The 20,206-nt window shown below is 39.6% G+C and overlaps 1 protein-coding gene and 1 long non-coding RNA gene across 4 annotated transcripts in view; one reads left to right on the top strand and one right to left on the bottom strand.

The window, feature by feature from the left end:
- Nucleotides 1-22: 22 nt before the first annotated feature.
- On the bottom strand, nucleotides 23-7,187 carry LOC111610309. The gene is made up of 3 exons (XR_002753585.1): nucleotides 5,554-7,187; nucleotides 2,115-2,290; nucleotides 23-281 (listed from the first exon to the last, which is right to left on the bottom strand). It is a non-coding gene; the product is annotated as an uncharacterized LOC111610309 (long non-coding RNA).
- A 183-nt stretch (nucleotides 7,188-7,370) lies between these two features.
- Nucleotides 7,371-20,206, top strand: part of mctp1 (multiple C2 and transmembrane domain containing 1) — a 155,031-nt gene continuing 142,195 nt past the window's right edge. The window contains exons 1-2 of one of the 3 annotated variants that reach the window (XM_023343778.1): nucleotides 7,371-7,539; nucleotides 9,140-9,854. In XM_023343778.1, coding sequence (XP_023199546.1) covers nucleotides 9,336-9,854 — 519 coding nt within the window. In that variant the 5' untranslated portion in view covers nucleotides 7,371-7,539; nucleotides 9,140-9,335. Of the gene's footprint in view, nucleotides 9,855-20,206 lie in introns of all 3 variants that reach the window. The other 2 variants (XM_023343779.1, XM_023343780.1) reach the window with 2 other exon arrangements.

Here is a 20,206-nt window from a genome sequence, read left to right as displayed (position 1 = left end):
TCTCATTTACACAGACTACAACAATATTATTGAGGGGTAAAGAAATAATGATGAGTCTCTTTTCCTTCCACAAAGCTCTCTTTCTGCTGTTTCTTTACTCCCTTTACGTTTAACGCAAACGACATACTGCTTGTATATGTTTGTACAGTAATGACAGCAACTTGCCAGCAGTGATCTTTGTTTCATGCCTGTTTGAGCAGCTGCAGATCCTGATGCAGTTCAGCCCATCTGATTGGCCACAGAGGGCCTGGCTCGTCTGTCTGAAACTATCCCACCGGTCCCTGCAGAAAGCATGATTCACCTAATCACAACGCTGAATTAAAACATGGGTTTCAGTCATGTCCCCGAGATACATTATAGTTTGAAAATGTGCAGGGTCTAATATCAGAGAGGACCTTAATTGTTTTTATTTTCTGCTGAGTCAGTCTAAGCTCACCGCTGTAGCATCCCTGTGGTCAGTTAGAGCCAGGAGTAATGGCAGTGACCTACTTTCTCTGCATTTTCATTTATTTTATGGCACATGCGTGACCATTGGTCAAGAGTTAATGTGCTGTCATCACAGAGAGGTGCCACCCTGTGGAATGAACTGAGCGTTGACTGAATCATTGTGGGAGTGTGTGAGGAGGCTGCTGCACTGGCCTTCAGATTCACTAAAGTGATGGGAAACATTAGGACATGACACACATTATGGATCTTAATCTTGGATTTGACCCTTTTCTAATGTAGGTCTTCAAAAAAAAAAAAAAACAAGGATTGTACTAAAGCTATTTAGGAGGACTTTGTCATGCCTGATTGCATTTATTCAGGCTGTGTTGTGTAGCTGATAAGACATCCTCTCCAGGATAAATTACTGAAACCAATCCCATATTTTGCATCCTGTCACATTATGGTTTCCCCCTGGACAATTCAGCACTAGATGCAAACACCTAATGACATTTCATTTATACAACAAGCATAAATCACTTTGAGCTCAATGGTTAAACTCAGGCTCAGGCGTTTTATACTGAGAATATTTGTACGTTGAACCAGACAGACATGGCAACTCAAATAGAATCAGCGGAATAGGAAGAGCGAAGTAGAAAAAAAATTGTTTTTAACATTTTATTGTTCAAATTGTTTGAGATTTTGTTCTCTGCTTCATAAACCGTCTCCCTTCACACCACTTAGTTGATGATCACCAACATGATTATTTAAAAGCACCAACACAAATTAGCTTATAATTGTGATGTCAAAAGTTAGATGACATATGGGTTAATTTTTTGTTTGTTTTTTCAAAATAAAATCGGAAACGTGTCAAACATTTTTGTGAGTTTTTTCTGACACCCCTATAGCAAATTCAGGTTTTTACCAGAAGTCAACTAACAGGTAAACAAAACGAAACTTAAATTAGCCTCAGAGTAAAACCGACGTGCTCTGGCCTAGATGTAACCAAACATGACGCTGGTCAGAGATGATGCTAACCAATGGAATCGTGTGAACTAGAAAGCCTTGTTGCTGCATGTGTTTGGGAAGGGGTCAGCTTGTTATGTGGCTAATGCATGACTCACGCTGAACAGCCACTCGAACAGTGACTTGAGGGCTGTACTTGGGCAAAGTGTTGCTCTGAGCTAAATGGCAGCAAGCCAACATATCTGCAGCAATAATCCGGTCAGATGATGTTAATAAGATAAACACATTAAAAACGGATCTGCTGGTGATGCTAATTGAAATAGCAGCCTCACCAGTTCAGAGGTAGCAAATCAAGTATGCCCATGAGCTTTTTATGCAAGGGAGGTTATGAAGCATCCAAAATGATCTTATCTGAGAAAAAAAATGAATTACAGTCAAGTGTAAAATTGTGGCGATGCTCTGGTTTGGAGCAAAATGACATGCACAGCTGTTTCAAGGGCATCACAGCTGCTGTCAGGACTCAGAAATGGGCTACAGTGACATTGCTACAGTTGCATGTTGCAAATAACTATATATATTTTAAAACTATACTTTGAAATATATCAAAGCACATATAGTTGTAGTCGTTTACAGACCTCTCTCAGTAGTTTTTGTCACTGTTTTCATTAATCTGCTGCTTTACGTCAGATCCACCAAACTCAGCATGGGTTTTTCTTTCCTCCCACCTTGGACTAAAAGTTCTTGAAGCAGTGCGCCAACACCTATTTTGAGTCCTGCAATTTCCTCCAGCAATCTAATCATCTGCTGCTCCCCCGAGCTCACGTCAGCGCTCAGCTTGCCGACGTTGCCATCACACCTGAGAATGATAGAGAGAAAAGCAAGAACAGCTGGTGGGAGAGAACTAAATGAGAACAGAGGGATGGGAGGGAGAGAAGGCAAGGTGTGAACAGAAGGGAAACATGATCATGAAGCACACAAAGTTAAGACAAGGCACCGACAGGCAACAAAAAAAAATCAACTTAGCTCACTGTAGCTTCACTTAAATAATACAATATGTTGCCAATTCACAGAGCGCGAGTTGACAAAAAGAGCAAACACAACAAAAATAATCAATTTCCAATTTAGTTTCAATTCATTTACAGACTCTTATGCAATATTTAGCCTCTGAGATATACTGGAATGAAGTTGAAGAGATAGACTTGAACTGCCTGATCCACTATCAGCAGTGAAATACAGCTTCCTTCTTTCCAATTCCTGTTTTAATGAGATAATTACTCTTGCATAGGCTTTAACGCTCAGTTTATCAAGTCTCTCTGTGTGCGGTAATATCAGTATATTACATCTGCAGCTAATAACTGAAATGTCTGGTAGTAAATTTGGATTATTTCCCTGCACACTATTACAATACATCCATGCACTGAGCAGTGCAGTTAATCAAACACTACTTGCCCCTAGCCCACTTAAATTGTTATGGGCAACATGCAAAAGATCATTAAATGGAGTAGATCAGTTCTACTGCTTGCTTCTTTTATTGGGTCATAGATGATCAGTTTTGTTTGATAAGGTTCAACCTGGGCTCTCACTGCTGAAAACACAGCTCAGGTGTAAACCAAGATCTCCGTGAAATTATATTGGATAAAAGAAAATATAAACTATTTGAGGTTACCAAATAGTATAAGAGATATCAACATATGTAAAACAGAGAAAGGAAGGTTAGTTTTTCTTTTCTTTTTTACATCCATCCATCAGATGGTTGCAGATCCTTTCAACCCCAGACAGCAAAGCTCCTGCTCCTATCTGTGAGGCGGAGCCCAGCCACCCTAGAGAGGAATCTCATTACTGTTGCTTGTGTGTTGGATCTTATTCTCGTCACAATCCGTAGTTCAGGATCAGAGGTAAGGTTCAAAACGTAGACCTGCAGTTAAAATTGAGAGCTTTATTTAGTTATTTTGTATTCAGATCTTTCTTCAACTCAACACACTGAAACAACTGCCACATCACTGCAGGCGTGGCCATGTTCTGTTTATCCATCTTCATCGTCCCATCTCATGTGAACATGACACCAGGAAACTTGATTTCATCCTCTTGAAGAAGAAACAGAGAGAGACAGGCCACCTTTCTTCAGTGGAGAGCAATGGGTTCAGACTTAATGCGGCTCGTTCTAGACTCAGCGTCTCTACGCCGAGCTGTAGAACATTCCAGCAGATACCGATGGTCATGGCTTGAAGATCCCAATGGAACCATATTAACTGCAAAATGACACTCTGAGGTTCTTCTTTCCAGGATTATGCCATGAACACTGTCCATCAACACCACAACAGGATCCGAGGCAAGTGTCCCCCCTCCTGGAGACCACTCTGCACTCTAAACAAACTTGACTTTGTGCCAAAATGTGGACACAGCTTTTGTTTTTGTTTGTTAGAAGAACTGGATTGCCCCCTGTCAAACACCTTAAGAAACATGGCTGCAAGCAGTCTGCAGACCTACAAAATAAAAAAAACACACAATAAAAACCACAGTGCTCCTCCTCCTAATCCTGAGGTTCCAGAATCGATCAAAGTCTCCTTTGAGAAGCACAGTTCTTCCTGAACATCCTCTGTGGTCACCCTTGACTATAGGTGTTGTCCTCCACAAACACTGAAGAACGACGTCAGCCATGACACCCCCACAAAATCCAGAACCTGTTGCATTTTAGGATGAATCTCATGTACCTCTGCTGCTGGGGATTTTTTCAACTACTGCTGTTGCGATGGACTTGCCTAAGACTCTGAATCCGTCACTGACAACTTGAGAAGATCCTAAAAGTGCTTCTTCATTCTGTGAGTCTCATTTCTTCTTTCTGGTTTAAGAGCATTGAACTAATCTTAACACGACTAGGTCCTGTCACAAATGTTCCTAATTAAGAAAAGCACAACTTTCCTGTTGAATTTCTACAATTTTCATGACAGTTTGAATACAGTTACTGTGAAAATTGTTGTTTTACAAAGTTTTAGGATAGATATCCTAAAACCCATATAGATACCCATATTGCAAGGTTATCTTACAGTGTTTTCCATGTTTTCTCATAATAAAAACAAGATAGGTCGTTTGTGTAAGCTAGCTGCTATCTTGCTAGAAAAGAAGTTATCAAATGACTTTGATAGCTTCTGTTAAGGAAATATATAAATCTTACCTAAGGTGAAACACTTAGGTATGACTCCCCCGGCTAGTCTAGGGAAGTGAAGAAAAGATGAAAGTACATCGCTTTCAATATCCACCAGCTCTCTAACAAAGAGGGGAGTAAAAGGGAGTATCCCACAAGTTTCAGTTTCCTTCATAACTCTGGTATTTGTACCTGCAGACTGTGACCCTGGACGATTCAAACCCAGTTTAGAAATGCCTTATGTGTTTCCAGCGAGCTGGATCCAACATGAAGGTTGCCTCACAGATAAAATTGATTGATTGCTTGCTTGATTGAAATAAAACAGAGTTTTGTCATGACACCTATTTTCTGACAAATGACTGTCAGGAAATACTCTGTAAACAATTGAATTAACTTTACATTAAAGAGCAAGAGCTCGCCCTGACTGTGTTCATTCACAAGATATTTGAACTGGGTTTATTAGTTCATCACATGCAGAATTAATCAGCGTGAAGGCTTTTGTGTAATACCAGACAATGATAGCCTGTAATCATGTTAATGGTCCATTTGAAAAGCAGTGTTAAAGCTGAATATTTAATTTTTGCTTTCCTACTTAGGCACTCATGAGAACACAGCATGATGTTCCCAGACACAAATGGCTCCCAAACACCCTGATTTATTAGTCAGAAACATTTGCACTTTGAACTAATTTATCTGGTTGGAGAGAGATTGTTAGAGCTTCGCGTATGCAGACAATACATCTGGAGCAGATGAGAAGTGAAGCTGTTTTTTTTGTTTGTTTTTTTCAGACACCTCACCATCCCATCAGGTCTAATCAAATCAGCTGCCGGGTTGTGGGCATGACTCTGTGTTGGTGCTCTGCACATTAAACACAGGAAGATTAGAGAAGATGCACATGTAAGATTTCATCTAAGATGAGCAAAACAATCATTCCAATCCCACATGACAAGTGATGTTGATATGCAGTTTTTTTAGAGCCCAAGTGTTTTTACCTAAAAAAAAAAAAATGTCTGTGCCTGTACCTTCATGCATGGCTGTTTGAAGATGTGTGTGATGACGGGCTGGTTTTGCTCCAGCAGCTTGAAAGTGACCTGCCTCGGATGGAGCCGTGCAGGGTCTGCAGACGTGCTGCTGCCTCTTCTTTAATCCCGAAAAGCTTGGTCAAGCTCCACGGCCCCTCTCTTCCTCCAGGCATCAGGACGTAAACAGAAAAGCAATTGTCGCATTTGAAAGGTTTTGTGGTTTTGGCAACAAAATGATGAAACGCATGTGTTGCAAATCAAGACAAACTGTCGACTAAAACTCATTTAAGAAGAAAAGCCATCCTCTCATGGTTCAATTCAACGAGGAAGAATAATGAAGATGGAACGAGACGCAGGCTTTCCTGCTCTCAGGTGGTCTTTATGTCCCGGCTCACGCTTGTGTCACTGTGCCTGTAGCTACAGTGGATTAAAGTTAAACTTTATCACTGTGATTTACAACACTGTCCACAAGGTCTCCAACCTTATTTCCTAACAATCATCCGTGGACAAGTGGGGCTCATCTAATTTAGAACGCAGATGGATCTGAAAACTAAATTGGTGACTTATGTGAACAAAGTGGGTTTTGTTTAAAAAAAAAAAAGGAAATCTCCAATTACGACAGCTGCAATTACTCCGAATTTTAATAACAGAAAATTATTTTTTTTAAATTGCCTGTTTTGAATCATAATTTTAGGAGCTTTTATTATTTTGTAGCTTGATTTGATTCTAGTTTCATTATGATTTTGTGTTAGTTTCTTATTTTGGTTGGATCAGTCTTGTTCTTGCTTTCTTTAGTCAGGTCTTTCTTAGTGATTCTAGTTTGTTATGTTTATTTCTAGTGTTTAGTTACTCTAGTTTAACTACTGTATGTTTAATTTGTTTTACTATTAGATTAATTTTCTAGTCCCTATACTCTCCCTCGCCCCGGTGCCTCTTTCTCTCTCTCCTCAGTTTGCCCTCTGCTCTCTCCCCTCACACCTGCAATCAGTCCAGGTCAATTGTTTCAGCAATCAACCTCCCAGTACTTTAGCACCTCTTTCTCAGCTGCTCTTCGCTGGATCCTTCAGCTATTTCCCAGGTTTTCCCATAGTCTCCTTATGTCTCCTGGCTGGCTTATTTTGTTATGGTTTATTTTTGTTCAACTCTGGCTTTCCATATTTTTAATTTGATGTGGCTTGAATTTTTCAATTCTGAAAAGAAGAATGGACCAAAAAACTGTGAACTGTTGCTGATGACTGAAACTAAAAAATAATGTATGAATTAAATACTGTTGATTCAATTTCAAACAGTCCTGTTTCCTAGTTTGACAAGCTGTTGTAGTCAGGGAAACGGCTCGTTTCAAGGATTTGATATCTGTGTAAATGTTCTGCAGGTGGGTGCAGCTGTGTATTAGCCTCTTATCAGGAGGACTGAGATCTTTAGACAGCGAAGCCATCCAAATGCCGAGTCATCAGTTTTCCATTCTGATTCAGTGAAAACGTTTGTGGCAGCTGACGGGCATCTTGGCTCGCCTCCTCACAAATCCATCTACTTAGCTAAAAGGAGGGTTCTAAGCAAGTCTGAATTGGTAATTAAAGCATTTTAATTTGTAGAATAAGTCTCTAGGGCAGGGGTCTCAAACTCCAGGCCTTGAGGGCCGCAGTCCTGCAGTTTTTAGATGTGCCACAGGTACAAAACACTGAAATGAAATGACTTAATGACCTCCTCCTTGTGTAGATCAGTTCTCCAGAGCCTTAATGACCTAATTATTCTGTTCAGGTGTGGTGCAGCAGAGGCACATCTAAAAGTTGCAGGACTGCATCCCTCGAGGACTGGAGTTTGAGACCCCTGGTCTAGGACATCTCATTAAAGGAAAATGTCTGCTCCATATCAGAGTTTGGAAGTCCTATAAATCGCCTCACTGTTGAGGGTTTATTGTGTTTGCCTCAACAAGGCTCAAGGCAAAGACCCTGCTGAACAAGGCATCCTTCATCATCACTCTTACAGGTGAGGCCAAGGTCGCACGGCTTTCATAAACGCATTAACATTTTGTGAACCTGGTCTGCGGATAAATTGCTCTCCTCTGACTCCTTTTTTGTACATTCATGCTAGGGTTAGATATTAATACGCTTTCATTTCTTTGTGTTTCGTTTCTGTGTTCATGGTGTTTGGTGAGGGGGCAACACAGGCCAGCACTGAAACGAAGGCCAGAGGGGATCAAGTAATGAGTTATTATACACATCAGCAAAGGAGACGAGGCCGCTCGGCTCTGCCTAGTTACCGGTGCTGCTCGTGGGCTGATAACATTCGCTGAAGCTTGACCTAATTGGTGGTGGAAAAAAATATCCCATCCAGACTTGGCTAATGTGCACAAAACAATATGACATTAAATAGGACGAGTATCACACTCTGCTGTGCGTAGTGGCTTGCAAAAATACCCATCCTTCTTTGGATTTTATGTGGTAGAGCAAGACAAAGCAACACATAATGGAAGAAAAAGCAGTAAGAAGGCTTAATTTGTATCTAGCCCCCTTCATTATAAAACCTCACAATCCAGTGCAACCAGGAGTCAACTAATTTATAGAGTCCACCTGTGTGTAATTTAATCTCCGTATAAAGCTTTTCACATTAGTGGACAAACAGCAACATGAAGACCAAGAAACACAGCAGGCAGGTGGTAATATATTTGGATCTTCTTATTGAGGAAGATCCAAATAATGATCTAGTTGATACTTGTATTAACATTAATTTCATTCAGTATTTATCTGGATCCCTCCAATGGGTTCTCTGCGCTTTCTCGCTATCTTGCTGCAATGTGTTAGTTCTTTCTGCTTTTGGTGTCTTCTATTCTGCTAAATAGTGAAAAGAGTTAACATGACCCAGCTTTTTTGTTTTAGCAGGTGTGGAAAAGCTAAACGTAGTTAGCAAGAGACTGCAAATACTGGGGTCTACTTAATGTAAACGCAAAAACGGACAGCCAGAGGACAGGTTTAGATTAAGGGGTTGGCTGAGTACAAAGACGTGCCACACCTTTCAGATTTCCTCCCCCCCCCCTATTTTTATAAATTTTAAAGATGGTCTATCATTTCACTTCCACTTTAAAACTGCACTACTTTCTGTTGACCACAAAACCCCACAATTTTTTTTATTCCTGTGACAAAATGTAGAAAGCTTCAGCAAGATTTTGATTTTTTTTTTTTTAGGTAAACAAAAGCATAGTCACCACTATTCATCTGGTGTGTGTCAAACATTCAAGAGGAAGGGATGATGAATGTTTTTAAAAGTAAATCAAAAGCTTCTCCACAAGGTATTAGGGGCTGTGTTTCATAATCGCCAGCATACAGATGACCAAGTCAAGAGGTTTGGCCAGAGGGAGGCGCACCGCCTATATTTGAATACAACAATTAAGCAAACTGGTCTAACTCTGATTAAACACTAGGGAGAGGGGAGAGAGAAACCCATAGCCAAACGCAGACAGGTTAAAAAAAAATCCTGTAGTGCTTTTATAACTTTACAACCGAGGAGATAACTTGTATATAGATTGAAATAGCCTGTTTGTTGCTTTTATAGCTGCTGTGTGACATAATAATTTACAAAGTCTGCATAGTTTTTCTGCAAGGTTCCCTGTTGGACTGGCAGCCACTTCATCATCACGGCGTGCGTCTCCTTCTCGGCGCTCTAAACTGATTATCGGCTGAAGCGCACACAAGCAGCAGCAGCAGCAGCAGCAGCAACCCGGCTGTGACACCCGTCCGACCCAGCTACAGACTGTGCTCAGGCTGGGTGGCTGCTGCACTGGCACCATGGAGCAAAAATCACCAAAACCCGGAGGCTCCGGCCGGGGCCAGGAGTCCATGTCCTACCAGCGGAGGATGTGGAAGAATTTCCAGGAGAAAACCAAGCCGTGGCTCAGTCCGAAGCTGGGCTCGGAGCGCCGCGGAGCCGGAGGTGGCGCGGAGGGCACCAAGAAGGAGTCCGGCTTGTGGATGTTCAAGAGGAAAAAGAAACAGCTGGACCGGGTGTTTTCGTCATCGCAGCCGAACTTATGCTGCTCCACTCCGGCGCCTTTTGAAGGAGACAAGCTCGCCGCTGGCGGAGGCGACGCGACCTCAGAGATGAGCTCCGACTGTCAGGCTCTGGGGACAGGCAGCAAACCGGAGCTGACGGCCCACGGGAGCCCCAAACTCCCCGTGTCCCAGCTGATGATGTACCAGCAGAAGAGCTCCTCTCTCGGTTCGTCGTGCTTCGAGAAGCTGGTGGTGGATCCCGCCGCGGAGCCCGGAGGAGAGGAAGAGCAGCTGCGTAAAAACGCAAGTGATTCTGTGAGTAACAAGCGATGCAGTAACACAATCGTGTAAAACAGGTCATATACTGCAGCCGTGTGAGGCTATGATGCAGATCAAAGCCCCAAAATGAGCTTGGCTGGACCTAATTTAGCTGGATGTTGAGGAAAGGAGACAAGTTTGACGATGATGATGATGATAATGATAATGGGGCAGCAGCCTTTCCCCTGACTGTCATGTGATGCCCTCATTGATTTATTTATTTTTTTTTCCCACTTCATTCTAGCGTGTCTCGGGTCGGTCTGTATTGGCTGAACGAGTGAGCTACAGTCAGTTCCACCCCCTTCAACAGCAAAGGACCTCCTGCATCTTGTGTTTCCTCCATTTGTGAATTTAACACAGCAATCACTTCATGATCAACTATTTCTAAACAGACAGTGCTGTGTCCTTTAGCTCTCCAACGCCTTGTCCTTCACTGTAGTGGACACTGTGTCATCTAGTGTCACAGGATTTTTGGGTTGGAGACAGAAACAAGACAGGATGCTCACAGATCATTAGCTTTTCTTACCTTTGCAATTTGACCGAGGTCGAGTTCCCAACATCGCTTAACTCTGAGTCAGTGTGCTCCAAAAATCCCAAAGTATTCACAGAGATAAATACAGTCTTCTCCTGGATGAAAACCTGTTAGATAACAACCCAAACATAGAGGCAGAGCTACAACGGAATGGTGTAGATCAGAAAACATTAATGTAAATATTCAAAGGGTATGATTACTTTCGCATGATTCTCTATGATTTAGGCTAGAAAATGCAGACAATACGATGAGGATAGTGAGAGACAAGTGTTAGGTTATCTTAACCAGACAGCCTGACCTGCTCTAGCGTTTAGAGTTGAATACAAAAAAATACAGAAAAATGAATGGACATACAGGTGTGTAATGCTGGAGAACGAGCGGAAACACACGAGTGTGTTCTGTTTAAGTGGTGTCGGCTATCGCAAGGCTTTTAATTTGGCCACTTTTCAGTGCTTCACGACTCGCCTCTGAACACCATCCAGAGTTCTGTCTAAAAATGATTTAGATTTTAAGTACTCTCCTCGCTGCAATTGGCTAGAGCCGACTAGAGCCAATAAATTTAACACTAGAAGTGCTGGAGTTAGCTAAACACTAGAAGAAGGAAAGTGCAGAGTACCAAGTTGAAGAGGGATAAGAAGGCAAGTATTATTGGCATCATTGGAGCTGATCTGTTTTTTGCAGTTTACAGTTACATAACACACACGGATCTGGCGAGACATGATGAAGTTTTAGCACTCGGTTTTCATGGTACTCTGGTTGCCATTTTTATCCCAGCTTTTGTTGGTCATTTGTTTGATTTTCCGCATGCTGTGAAGGAGCATTGCAGTGGCAAACGCGTTGTTAACACAGCGACGTTGCATCATTGCAACAGGGATGTGGTCATTTCTTGTCAGATTGAATGACCAGCATCAGGCACTAAATGTGTTTGTAGTAAAGGGGATGAGGAATAATGAGATGGAACGGGAATGAAAAGAGAAGGAGAGGAGATCAGATGAGAGGCAATGCTTAGTGTATTATAGGATTAAGATGTTTTGGATTTTACACCCGAGACCACATTACAGCTGCAGTACATTAAAAGAGTAAGTGAATTATTACACTACATCAGTTGCAGATTATCTTTTATTGAGAAGTAACTAAGCAAATTGAAGTGAATTCAAATGCAAACCACCTTTTTTTTAATTGAACTATTTTTATTTACTTTCCTCTTTAAAAAAACACTTAAATCTATAATTAATCTGTTTGTAGTTGTGACTCAACAAAATGCATAAATGTGTAAGGGGTGTGACTGTGTTTGCAGGGCTCTAAAATGTCATAAATAAAATACAAACTGTTGAGCATGAGCAAAAAGTCATTTAAATATTTGATTTAAATGGTGAGCTATGAAAAATGTTTGGTGCCAAGCTCTGAAAGCAATTTATTAATTGAATCAATGCAGTAAAAAAAAGCAACAAAAAAAAATAAATAAATAAAAAACCAAGTCATTCCGCTTGTGAGATATGCAAAGGATATTTACTATGTGTGCAGAGGCATCAGCAAAGCATAACAGGGAAGTGAAACGCCTGAAAAACAAAGCTCTTTTGTAAAAAAAAAAAAAAAATCCATCCCCTTTCTCTCCCCTTAGTTTGCATGTTTAAACAGGTAAAATCCATATAATATATATAGATAATATAAGTTAGCATTTATTGAGGAAACCATTTGCCAGGTTTTTGCATTTGTTGAAAAGTTTGGTTTGCATAGCAATGACCTCAGCCTCTGCACAGTATACTCTGTCAATCATTATCCTACCTCACCTATGAAGCACGTTATGCCAATCACAACACATTTCCATCCACTCATTTTGGGCTCATACTATAAAAATATTGCTGTAGGCTTCCTGGCTGACCGCCGGTCAGCAGGGGGTTTGTGCTTTTGTCCAGTGGGACTTCGAGGTCTGGCATTTTACAGAGTGGGTGATTGGTGCCTATTTACACACATCATTGAGCAAGAGGTGGTATACACCCAGGAAAATTCATGTTCAGACATTCTAAACAGAAAGACATTATATATGAATAGGAGCGTCAATACTTTAACCAAGACCACTATCAACAGCAAAGCAGAAGCTTTATTTTTCAGCTAATTACAAAACAAGCCAATGACCTGCTGTATAGTTTACACCTTTTGTTTATAGTAAGTCGTGAAATTGTTCTGCGATTTGTTGGACAAATGTCAAGAACAACGAGAACAAAACAAAAAAAGATTGGGATTTTGCAGTAGAAGACATTAACAATGGTATGATGATAGAGGCTGGTATTAACCCACATGTTTCTCACTTTGCTTTTCCATCATCACCTTTAAGTATCACTCTATGAACTTTTACATCTGCACACCCACAAGCTGAGCATCAAGAGCAATGAGAGTTCATCCGCTCGGCAAACGCTACTGACAACAAGAAGGTGACTGGGTGCTGCTGAATTAGCATCCAAGCAGTTCTTTGCAGTGATACACAAATCATCCGTAAAACTTTTTTTTTTTCTTTTTATCACAAATATTTTAATGAAGACTGCAATTCAGTATATTGTGCAGGTCTTCTGGCTAGGCAGTATTGGCTTTTTACAATAGGATATATTCCAAATAATGCTGAGAAAAGAAACTCCTATGAATCAGCTTCCATGATTATGATGTTTGTTTGAAACAGTGGTACACAGTTGTATGGGTGTCATTTAGACAAAATTGCTCAGATAGCTTTTCAGGGACCAACATGTGGGCTTTTTGTTTTCATGACAAACCGTATGTCACCAACTGGCCTGACCATCTTGGAGCTGTGATATTTGACTTACAATTGTTTGATCAATGAGTAAAGTTTGAACAAAATCTATGGAAATGAAATGGTTGTTTTGAAATGATGTGGACATAATTCCCATGTGTGGTGTTTCTCATTACAGCCTAAAAAAACAAAGTTAGATAAAACTGAGCAAGGTTCACAGCACGCTATTCGGCCTCTGTCTGTTACCAGAAAAAAATTATTTCTTGATGAAAACTAGGATAAATCTCCCCCTCTACTTTTTAGACTGTCGATCTAAGATGCGGCGCTCTTCCACTTCCTCTCAGTCATGCCGTCTCGCTCTTCCGTTTACTTTTTTCTGCTCAGCTCATTTTCAGTCTTTTGAAATATTTATCACTCCAACCTGGAAAGTAGGTTTTTGTGTCAGAGACTACAATGCTTACCGCTAAATATATCCGATGTAAAAGACATGTGACTGGTGTTTCTTTTCCTGCGATTTAACATTTTCTGTATCATGTTTAATGGATACAATTTTGTGAGTACAGTGGCCATTAATGCCATGAATCAGCTTGCATCTTCATCACCTAAAGATGCACAAATTGTTTTTTAAGTAGCATTAACAAGTAATTCATTTTTAAAATATATTTAACATGTTCTATCTCATTATTTCCTTATGCTCACTTAGGTAGAGATGATAATTTATTAATATTAATAGCTTTGAGCTGTGTTAAGGAAATAAATAAATTTTAGCTAAGGTGAAACACTGAGTCAATCAAGCACGAATCAAAATGCATTTTGATTCTTATTTTATTAAGCAATTAAGCAAAGAATATGAACAATGAATCCCCCAGTTAGTCCAAGGGAGTGAAGAAAAGATGAAAGTACATTGCTTTTAATATCCACCAGCTCTCTAACAAAGAGCGGAGTAAAAAGGAATATCAAACCAGTTTCATTTTACTTCACAACTCTGGTATTTGTACCTGCAGACTGTGACCCTGGACGATTCAAACCCAGTTCAGAAATGCCCTTTATTATGTATTTCCAGTGAGCTGGATCCAACATGGAGGTTGCTTCATAGATAAAATTGATTGATTGTTTGGTTGATTGAAATAAAACCAAGTTTTGTCTTAACAGCTGAACTGTTAGTTTAGTTGTTCATGGTTTGATAATGTGCTGCCTTCAATGTGCTTTATCCAGGTCTGATATTGTCTTAGTAGCTCTCATTTTTGTATTGCTTTGATGAAACTTTAGAGGAAGACTGGTTACCAAATCCATAAGAAACGTTTGAAAACCTTTCTGTATTTTTCATTCATACCACTCCAGTTTAAAGTTTTTTTTTTAATGTCAAGTGCCAGATATGTTGAATGAGAGAGAAAGTTTTGGAGAGTGATGTTTTTGTGGCTGTTCATATCTGAGTCCTTCCCATATCTGCTTCAGTGCGCTGCAGTCACTCTTGCTTCTCTTGCTTGTAGGAAAGAAAGTTAGCTGTTTGGGAAGCCATGGCACCCCGTCACTGAGTGTTTGGGTTTTGCTTTTCTTTTGTGTTTGTGATCATTTCTTTGTTGTCCATTTATGTATATGTCTTGCCATGTTCAGTATGGTATGTGTTACTGTTATGAGTTCATTTCCTCTGAGGTGTTTCTTCTTATGCTTTGTTCCTTCTACCTTTTTGATTGATTTCTTTTAGAACATTTTCAATTTCAGTATATTTTTAAACAGGTCATGAAACCTTTTTTTGTATTTATTTGTTCAGATTATTGTGACATTATTATAAATTAGCTGGTCAGTAACATCTCATAAAGGCTAAATAAACACTTTTCAGTCTGGCTGCAAAGTTTTAAGTGCTTGCACAGCAAACTGACCAGGTCAGAAAAACGACAAAAAAAAATCCATGTTCTTCCATCCATCACCTCTCAACGTATCTTTGGGAATACCCTTACCTACATTGCCTCCCAATCTGGTTTCACTTCTCCTTTCCACTGATTGCATTGTTTGCTTGTTTGGAAATGACATTTGTCCCCTTTAAGAACTGTAGGACAAATTCAAAACACCCAGTCAGTAGTATATGAACCGTGCTCTGTGCCAGTATGTGGCCCTCAAGCTTTGTTCTCTGCTGTCTAAGATGGTTTTGTCACGTAATGCCTTAAATGCTCTCCAGCACATGTAAAAACACGGCGTTGCAGACAAACATATAAAATAAAGTTGGGAAGTTACCGGAATAAAAACTTTTAACTTTCAATCTGAGTCTGTTATGGAACATGTTAAAATTGGTTTTACTATGAAGGCCAAAGATTTTAAAAAGCTGGAGATCGGGAATTGGAAACATAATTCTTAAGTGGTTAGAGGGTGCCACAGTATTATTCCACAAATAAACTCTTTCCACTTCTGTATGAACACAGTGACATCCAGTGAATATCTGCATGGTGATGATTGTAAATGAGAGAATAGAAAAAACAAGTAAATAAATCAGCCTTCTGGATCAAAATATGAAGCAATGGATTTAACAACTTTGCTTTTAATCCTATCTTCCCACCTGGGATATTCATCAGTTATCGCATCCCGTTTTGTTTGGGCTCTTTGATTCTGTTATTTGCCTGTATTGATTTTTTATTTTCATTATTTTCCTTCATCCATGTTTACTTCTGTTAGTCCAATTATTTTTATTTCTACCTGATCAGTCTTGTCATGTTTTACTCTTCTTAGACTGCTTTTAGTTTATTTATTCCTTGTGTTGGTTGTGGTTATAGTTAGATAATTCCCCTTTTTGTTCTCCGTTGCTCCCTGGTGCTATTCTCTTTCTTCCTTCTCCGGCTAACTTTCTCTCACCTCACACCTGCAACCTATTAGCCAATCAGCTTTTGTTCCAGCGGTCACTCTCCCTGTATATAAGCTCTTTTCCTCCTGTCACTCCTCACTGGATCCTCCTGGTTTCTTCTTGTAGCCTCCTAGTTGCCTTGCCTTCCTGCAGTTTGCCTCTCTGTAAGTTTTTCTTAATTCTTCATTAAAACATAGACTCAATGAAGATGCCTCTCCGTTGTCTGCATTTTGGTCCAGCCCCAAATCCACCATGGCATCAGTGACTCTTCAGTCAGATGCAAAGCATCGGATCAGCATGTGCAAAGATGGCAAAGTACAAAACAATCAAAATGCCACCAGTTTGAAGTTTGTTGAAAATCTGGCATGTTTTGGCCAAGAAGGAAAAGTGCACTCTAGCTTTGAGTGAACATTGTCTGTGTGCAGATTTCTGGTTCCTCCTCTCTCTAGCTATTAATAACAAGAATTAGAAGTGGAGCAAATGTGAGCATTTATAGATGCACTGGGTAATGAAAATGAAAGGAAAACTAGACAGACAGAACAGTAATGCCTCCCCCAGCAGGCTATGGCTACTGATTCTGAATCTAACGCATGTTGAGGAAAGGCCCAGGGATGTTTTACTGCTCTTCATGCTAATCAGACAAAGTTGATTTGCAACTCAATGTTGGCCTCACTTCCTCAGTGATGAGTGGATACCAAATGCAAAAGAGCTTCCCTGCAGTGAACCTCTCTCTGCCCTGGTAGCAGTAGTTGCAAACAAACATTTCAACCACTAGTATTGTAGTATTGTTGGTTGAAAGGTTGTTCAATCACCAACGTTGGAATTGGCCATAAAGATCATTTCTAAGTGTGTGTAACAATATTGAATGTCCAAACATTTTGCCTGCCTTCCCAGTGCTGTATTTTTAATGCATAGTGTATTCCTAGTCCTTATCATAAATGACCAAATTAAATATTGATGGGTCCCATTGTGACAGAGCACTCAAGAATTTTAAATTGGCTGTTTTACTTTCATTTGATCTGATGCCAAGTTACCAATCTAAATGAAGCTTGCTTTTGTTTGGAGCTGATGAATGGCATTTAATGCAAAGTTTGATTGAGATGGATGTAAAAAAAAAAAAAAAGTGACTTAACAAATGTTGATCAATAAAATCTTTATGTAGAGTAAAAATGTACCTCTTTTTGTCACGTTTTCTCTGTATTGCTGGCCCAGCACATGGTGAAGCTTTACTCCGGAAAGTAAGACAGAGCTGTTATAAAACTGACTGGATTATTCCGTCTGATTTTACTTGATCTGACTTTAGCTAAACCCCTGGCTTATCAAACATACGTGATCATTAGGCAAATAGGCTGCAACCTAGACAGCTGGTGGTTTTTAACATTGGTGGGAAAAGAATGTTTGCCATCATCACTGAGCTGAGCTAAATATACCGCTCAGGAAGGCCTGTTTTTATTTATTTATTCCATGTTTGCTGCAGGCCTGCATCTGATCTGTTTGGGGATAATGGTGGCAGAGGAGGACAGAAGGAGTGCTTCTGCTCTCCTGCACTGCTACACATGTACGTTTTTAAGATCGGGACAGTACCTACGACTACCCTGGAAAATGTTTTCACTTATAGTGTAGATCTTTGACTTGCGTCATTGAAATCTTCTTGATTAATAGGTATTTTCTGTCTTTTTGAGAGACCTATAAAGAAAACAACCTTTTAATGTCTAGCAGCACTTTTTTTTAACAATGACTTGAGTTTCAAAAGGCAAAAATCGTCCTCGGTACAGGCCAGGGGTCGGCAACCCAACCTGTTGAAAGAGCCATTCTGGACCAAAAAAGCAAATCTGTCTGGAGCCGCAAAAAATTAAAAGCCTTACATAAGGTTTATAATGAAGGCAAAAGCTTTAAGTGTTTATATTAGCCTATTATCAAATGACTAAGTGTATACATAATTAGCATCCATGATTAAATGTTTATTTTCCCTGCTGTGCGTCCTGGACGGGATGAGGCATCATGTGACTACTCTGTTGTACAATGGTGCTTTAAGTTTACCTTCCGTTACAATATTAATGTATTGTATTTCGTTGACTTGATAAAATTAAAGAAATGCAATAACGAAATCTGATTTTTGATGTCATTTTTATTATGAAGATCGACAGGGAAACGGTCATTTTTTTTCCTTTTGGAACTCGAAAAATCTGCTCCACAATTCAGTTTGCACAACGACGATCGCTCTTTGTAAATAATCACCGTAAAGTGTGTGATCGAAAACAAAACTTAACGTGCCCCTTATCTGGGCAACAAACGGAGTGCAATAAAATGCATGTAAAATACAAGAATTGTAGAATCTCTCCTCGACTATTTTTCTCTTTTCCCCTTTGCTCTCCATGGCCCACCACACACCCGTCTGTTTGTTTACAGCAGCCACCTGCCTCGCGCCCCTCCCAGCTGAAGGAAACATGTCACAGGCTATGAGGCAAATCTTTGTTGACAGAAATGTTGAAATTTAATATTTATTCTACACATTTTCGTAGCATTGGAAAACGTTAAGAATGATCGTGTCGTGTTTGTCCTCCTACAGAAACCATATTAAAACACAAAAATGTTTCCCACCCCCATCTTTTTCCATTTTCAAACATTTTTGAAAAAGCTCCAGAGAGCCACTAGGGCAGCGCTAAAGAGCTGCGGGTTGCTGACCCCTGGAATACCTCCTTATAGTCAGTTTACTATAAGTTTTATAATAAAAATAATATGAATTATAGCGTGTACAAGCTTGTGCTAGTCATATAGTAGCTAAGAGTAAAACTCGAGTCATTAATGTTGGAGTGTTTTCATTCATTTCTAAAAGTCCTGATTGAACAGCCAAATTGGAGGTACTCAAACATACTAGTAAAGAGAATTTTACTAGTTAGAAAGTAGTGAAAATATTAATAGTAAAATTAATATGTCACCCAAATATATTTGGGTGAAATATATTCACCCAAATATATTGGGTGAATATATTTTTTAGCGTTTATAGAAATGCTTCCAGTGGGAACAAATCTTCAATAAAAGCACCAGAACTACTTATATGTAAAAATGTTTGTAAAAAAGAGTAGTAGGATTAAGAGGATTTGAATTAACTGGGAATGAATACTTATATTAAAGGTTGATTGGTGTGTGGAGCCAGAGAGCCTTGTCTTGCAAAGTCTTTTAGCCTAATAAATGCTAAGTTCTTGCCCAGACGAAAACATTGACAGAAGCATGCAAGAGGACAGATTCACTCAGTGCAGAAAGAATCCTCCATCCTGACAGCTCACTTTCCTGCAAGTTTTTGAGGTCTGACTACCTTTGCATTACAGTACATATAGCTGTGCATGCAGAGCAGTCATAATTACTGCAGGGTTACTGCAAATAATCATGCAGTAATGTTTTACAGAGGAAAATCAAAGCAGGGAACCACCCACTTTGATTACACACATCACGTACTTGTAAAGACATACACTTTTTAAACTTTGTAGTTTTTTTTAATAAGATAACTCTAATGGTAATATTTGACTGACAAAAGGTGCTGAGGACACTTGTACACAGGTGAAACTCTTCCTTAGTGTTTTTATTAGGCTACCCACAGCTTCCCTGACAGCTACTCACATTTTTCTCTATCAGGTTTTTTTTTTTTAATTTGATGTCCTATAAAAATTTAAATCAGTTCTAAATCAAAACTATTTAAGCTGTGGCAGCAGTTTACCACTTTTGTTAATTCTAATACGTCTTTAACCTAGAGTCTAGTAAAATGGCAACCTGTTAAAAAAATAAGCAAAAGGGCAGATGGAACATTTTATCCAAGGAATGGATGAGTTTTGTTTTGTTTTGTTGTTTTCTTTGTAGTGCTCTGATAGAAAAGTGGGTTGTGAGATCTCTAACTGTGCCATCACCTCAACACACGAATGGGTATTGTTCAAATATAACTTTGATTAAACTAGTCCAGCAGTTTTTGTATTTACAGTTTCAAGTAGCTCACCACTTGCACCATAATAAACCTTCTTATTTTCTCATGTTAGGTTTGACTACAGGAGTTGGAAATCGTGTACATTTACAAGATAACTTACACCTACAGTATATCTCAGGTGTATCTGACACTTGGTGTGTGTGCAGTGCATGTTGTTTTAGTGAGTGTGTTTTTAAGACCGTCACCTCTTTGAGGTTCTGGTTTCATTTAATGGTTTGGTTCCATACTTCTACGTCATCTCTTTTACAAAGTGCTATGAAACAGC

This window comes from Xiphophorus maculatus, chromosome 12 (genome assembly GCF_002775205.1).
Source record: "Xiphophorus maculatus strain JP 163 A chromosome 12, X_maculatus-5.0-male, whole genome shotgun sequence".
Lineage (NCBI taxonomy): Eukaryota > Metazoa > Chordata > Actinopteri > Cyprinodontiformes > Poeciliidae > Xiphophorus > Xiphophorus maculatus.
This window is presented reverse-complemented; position numbering and strand designations above follow the sequence as displayed.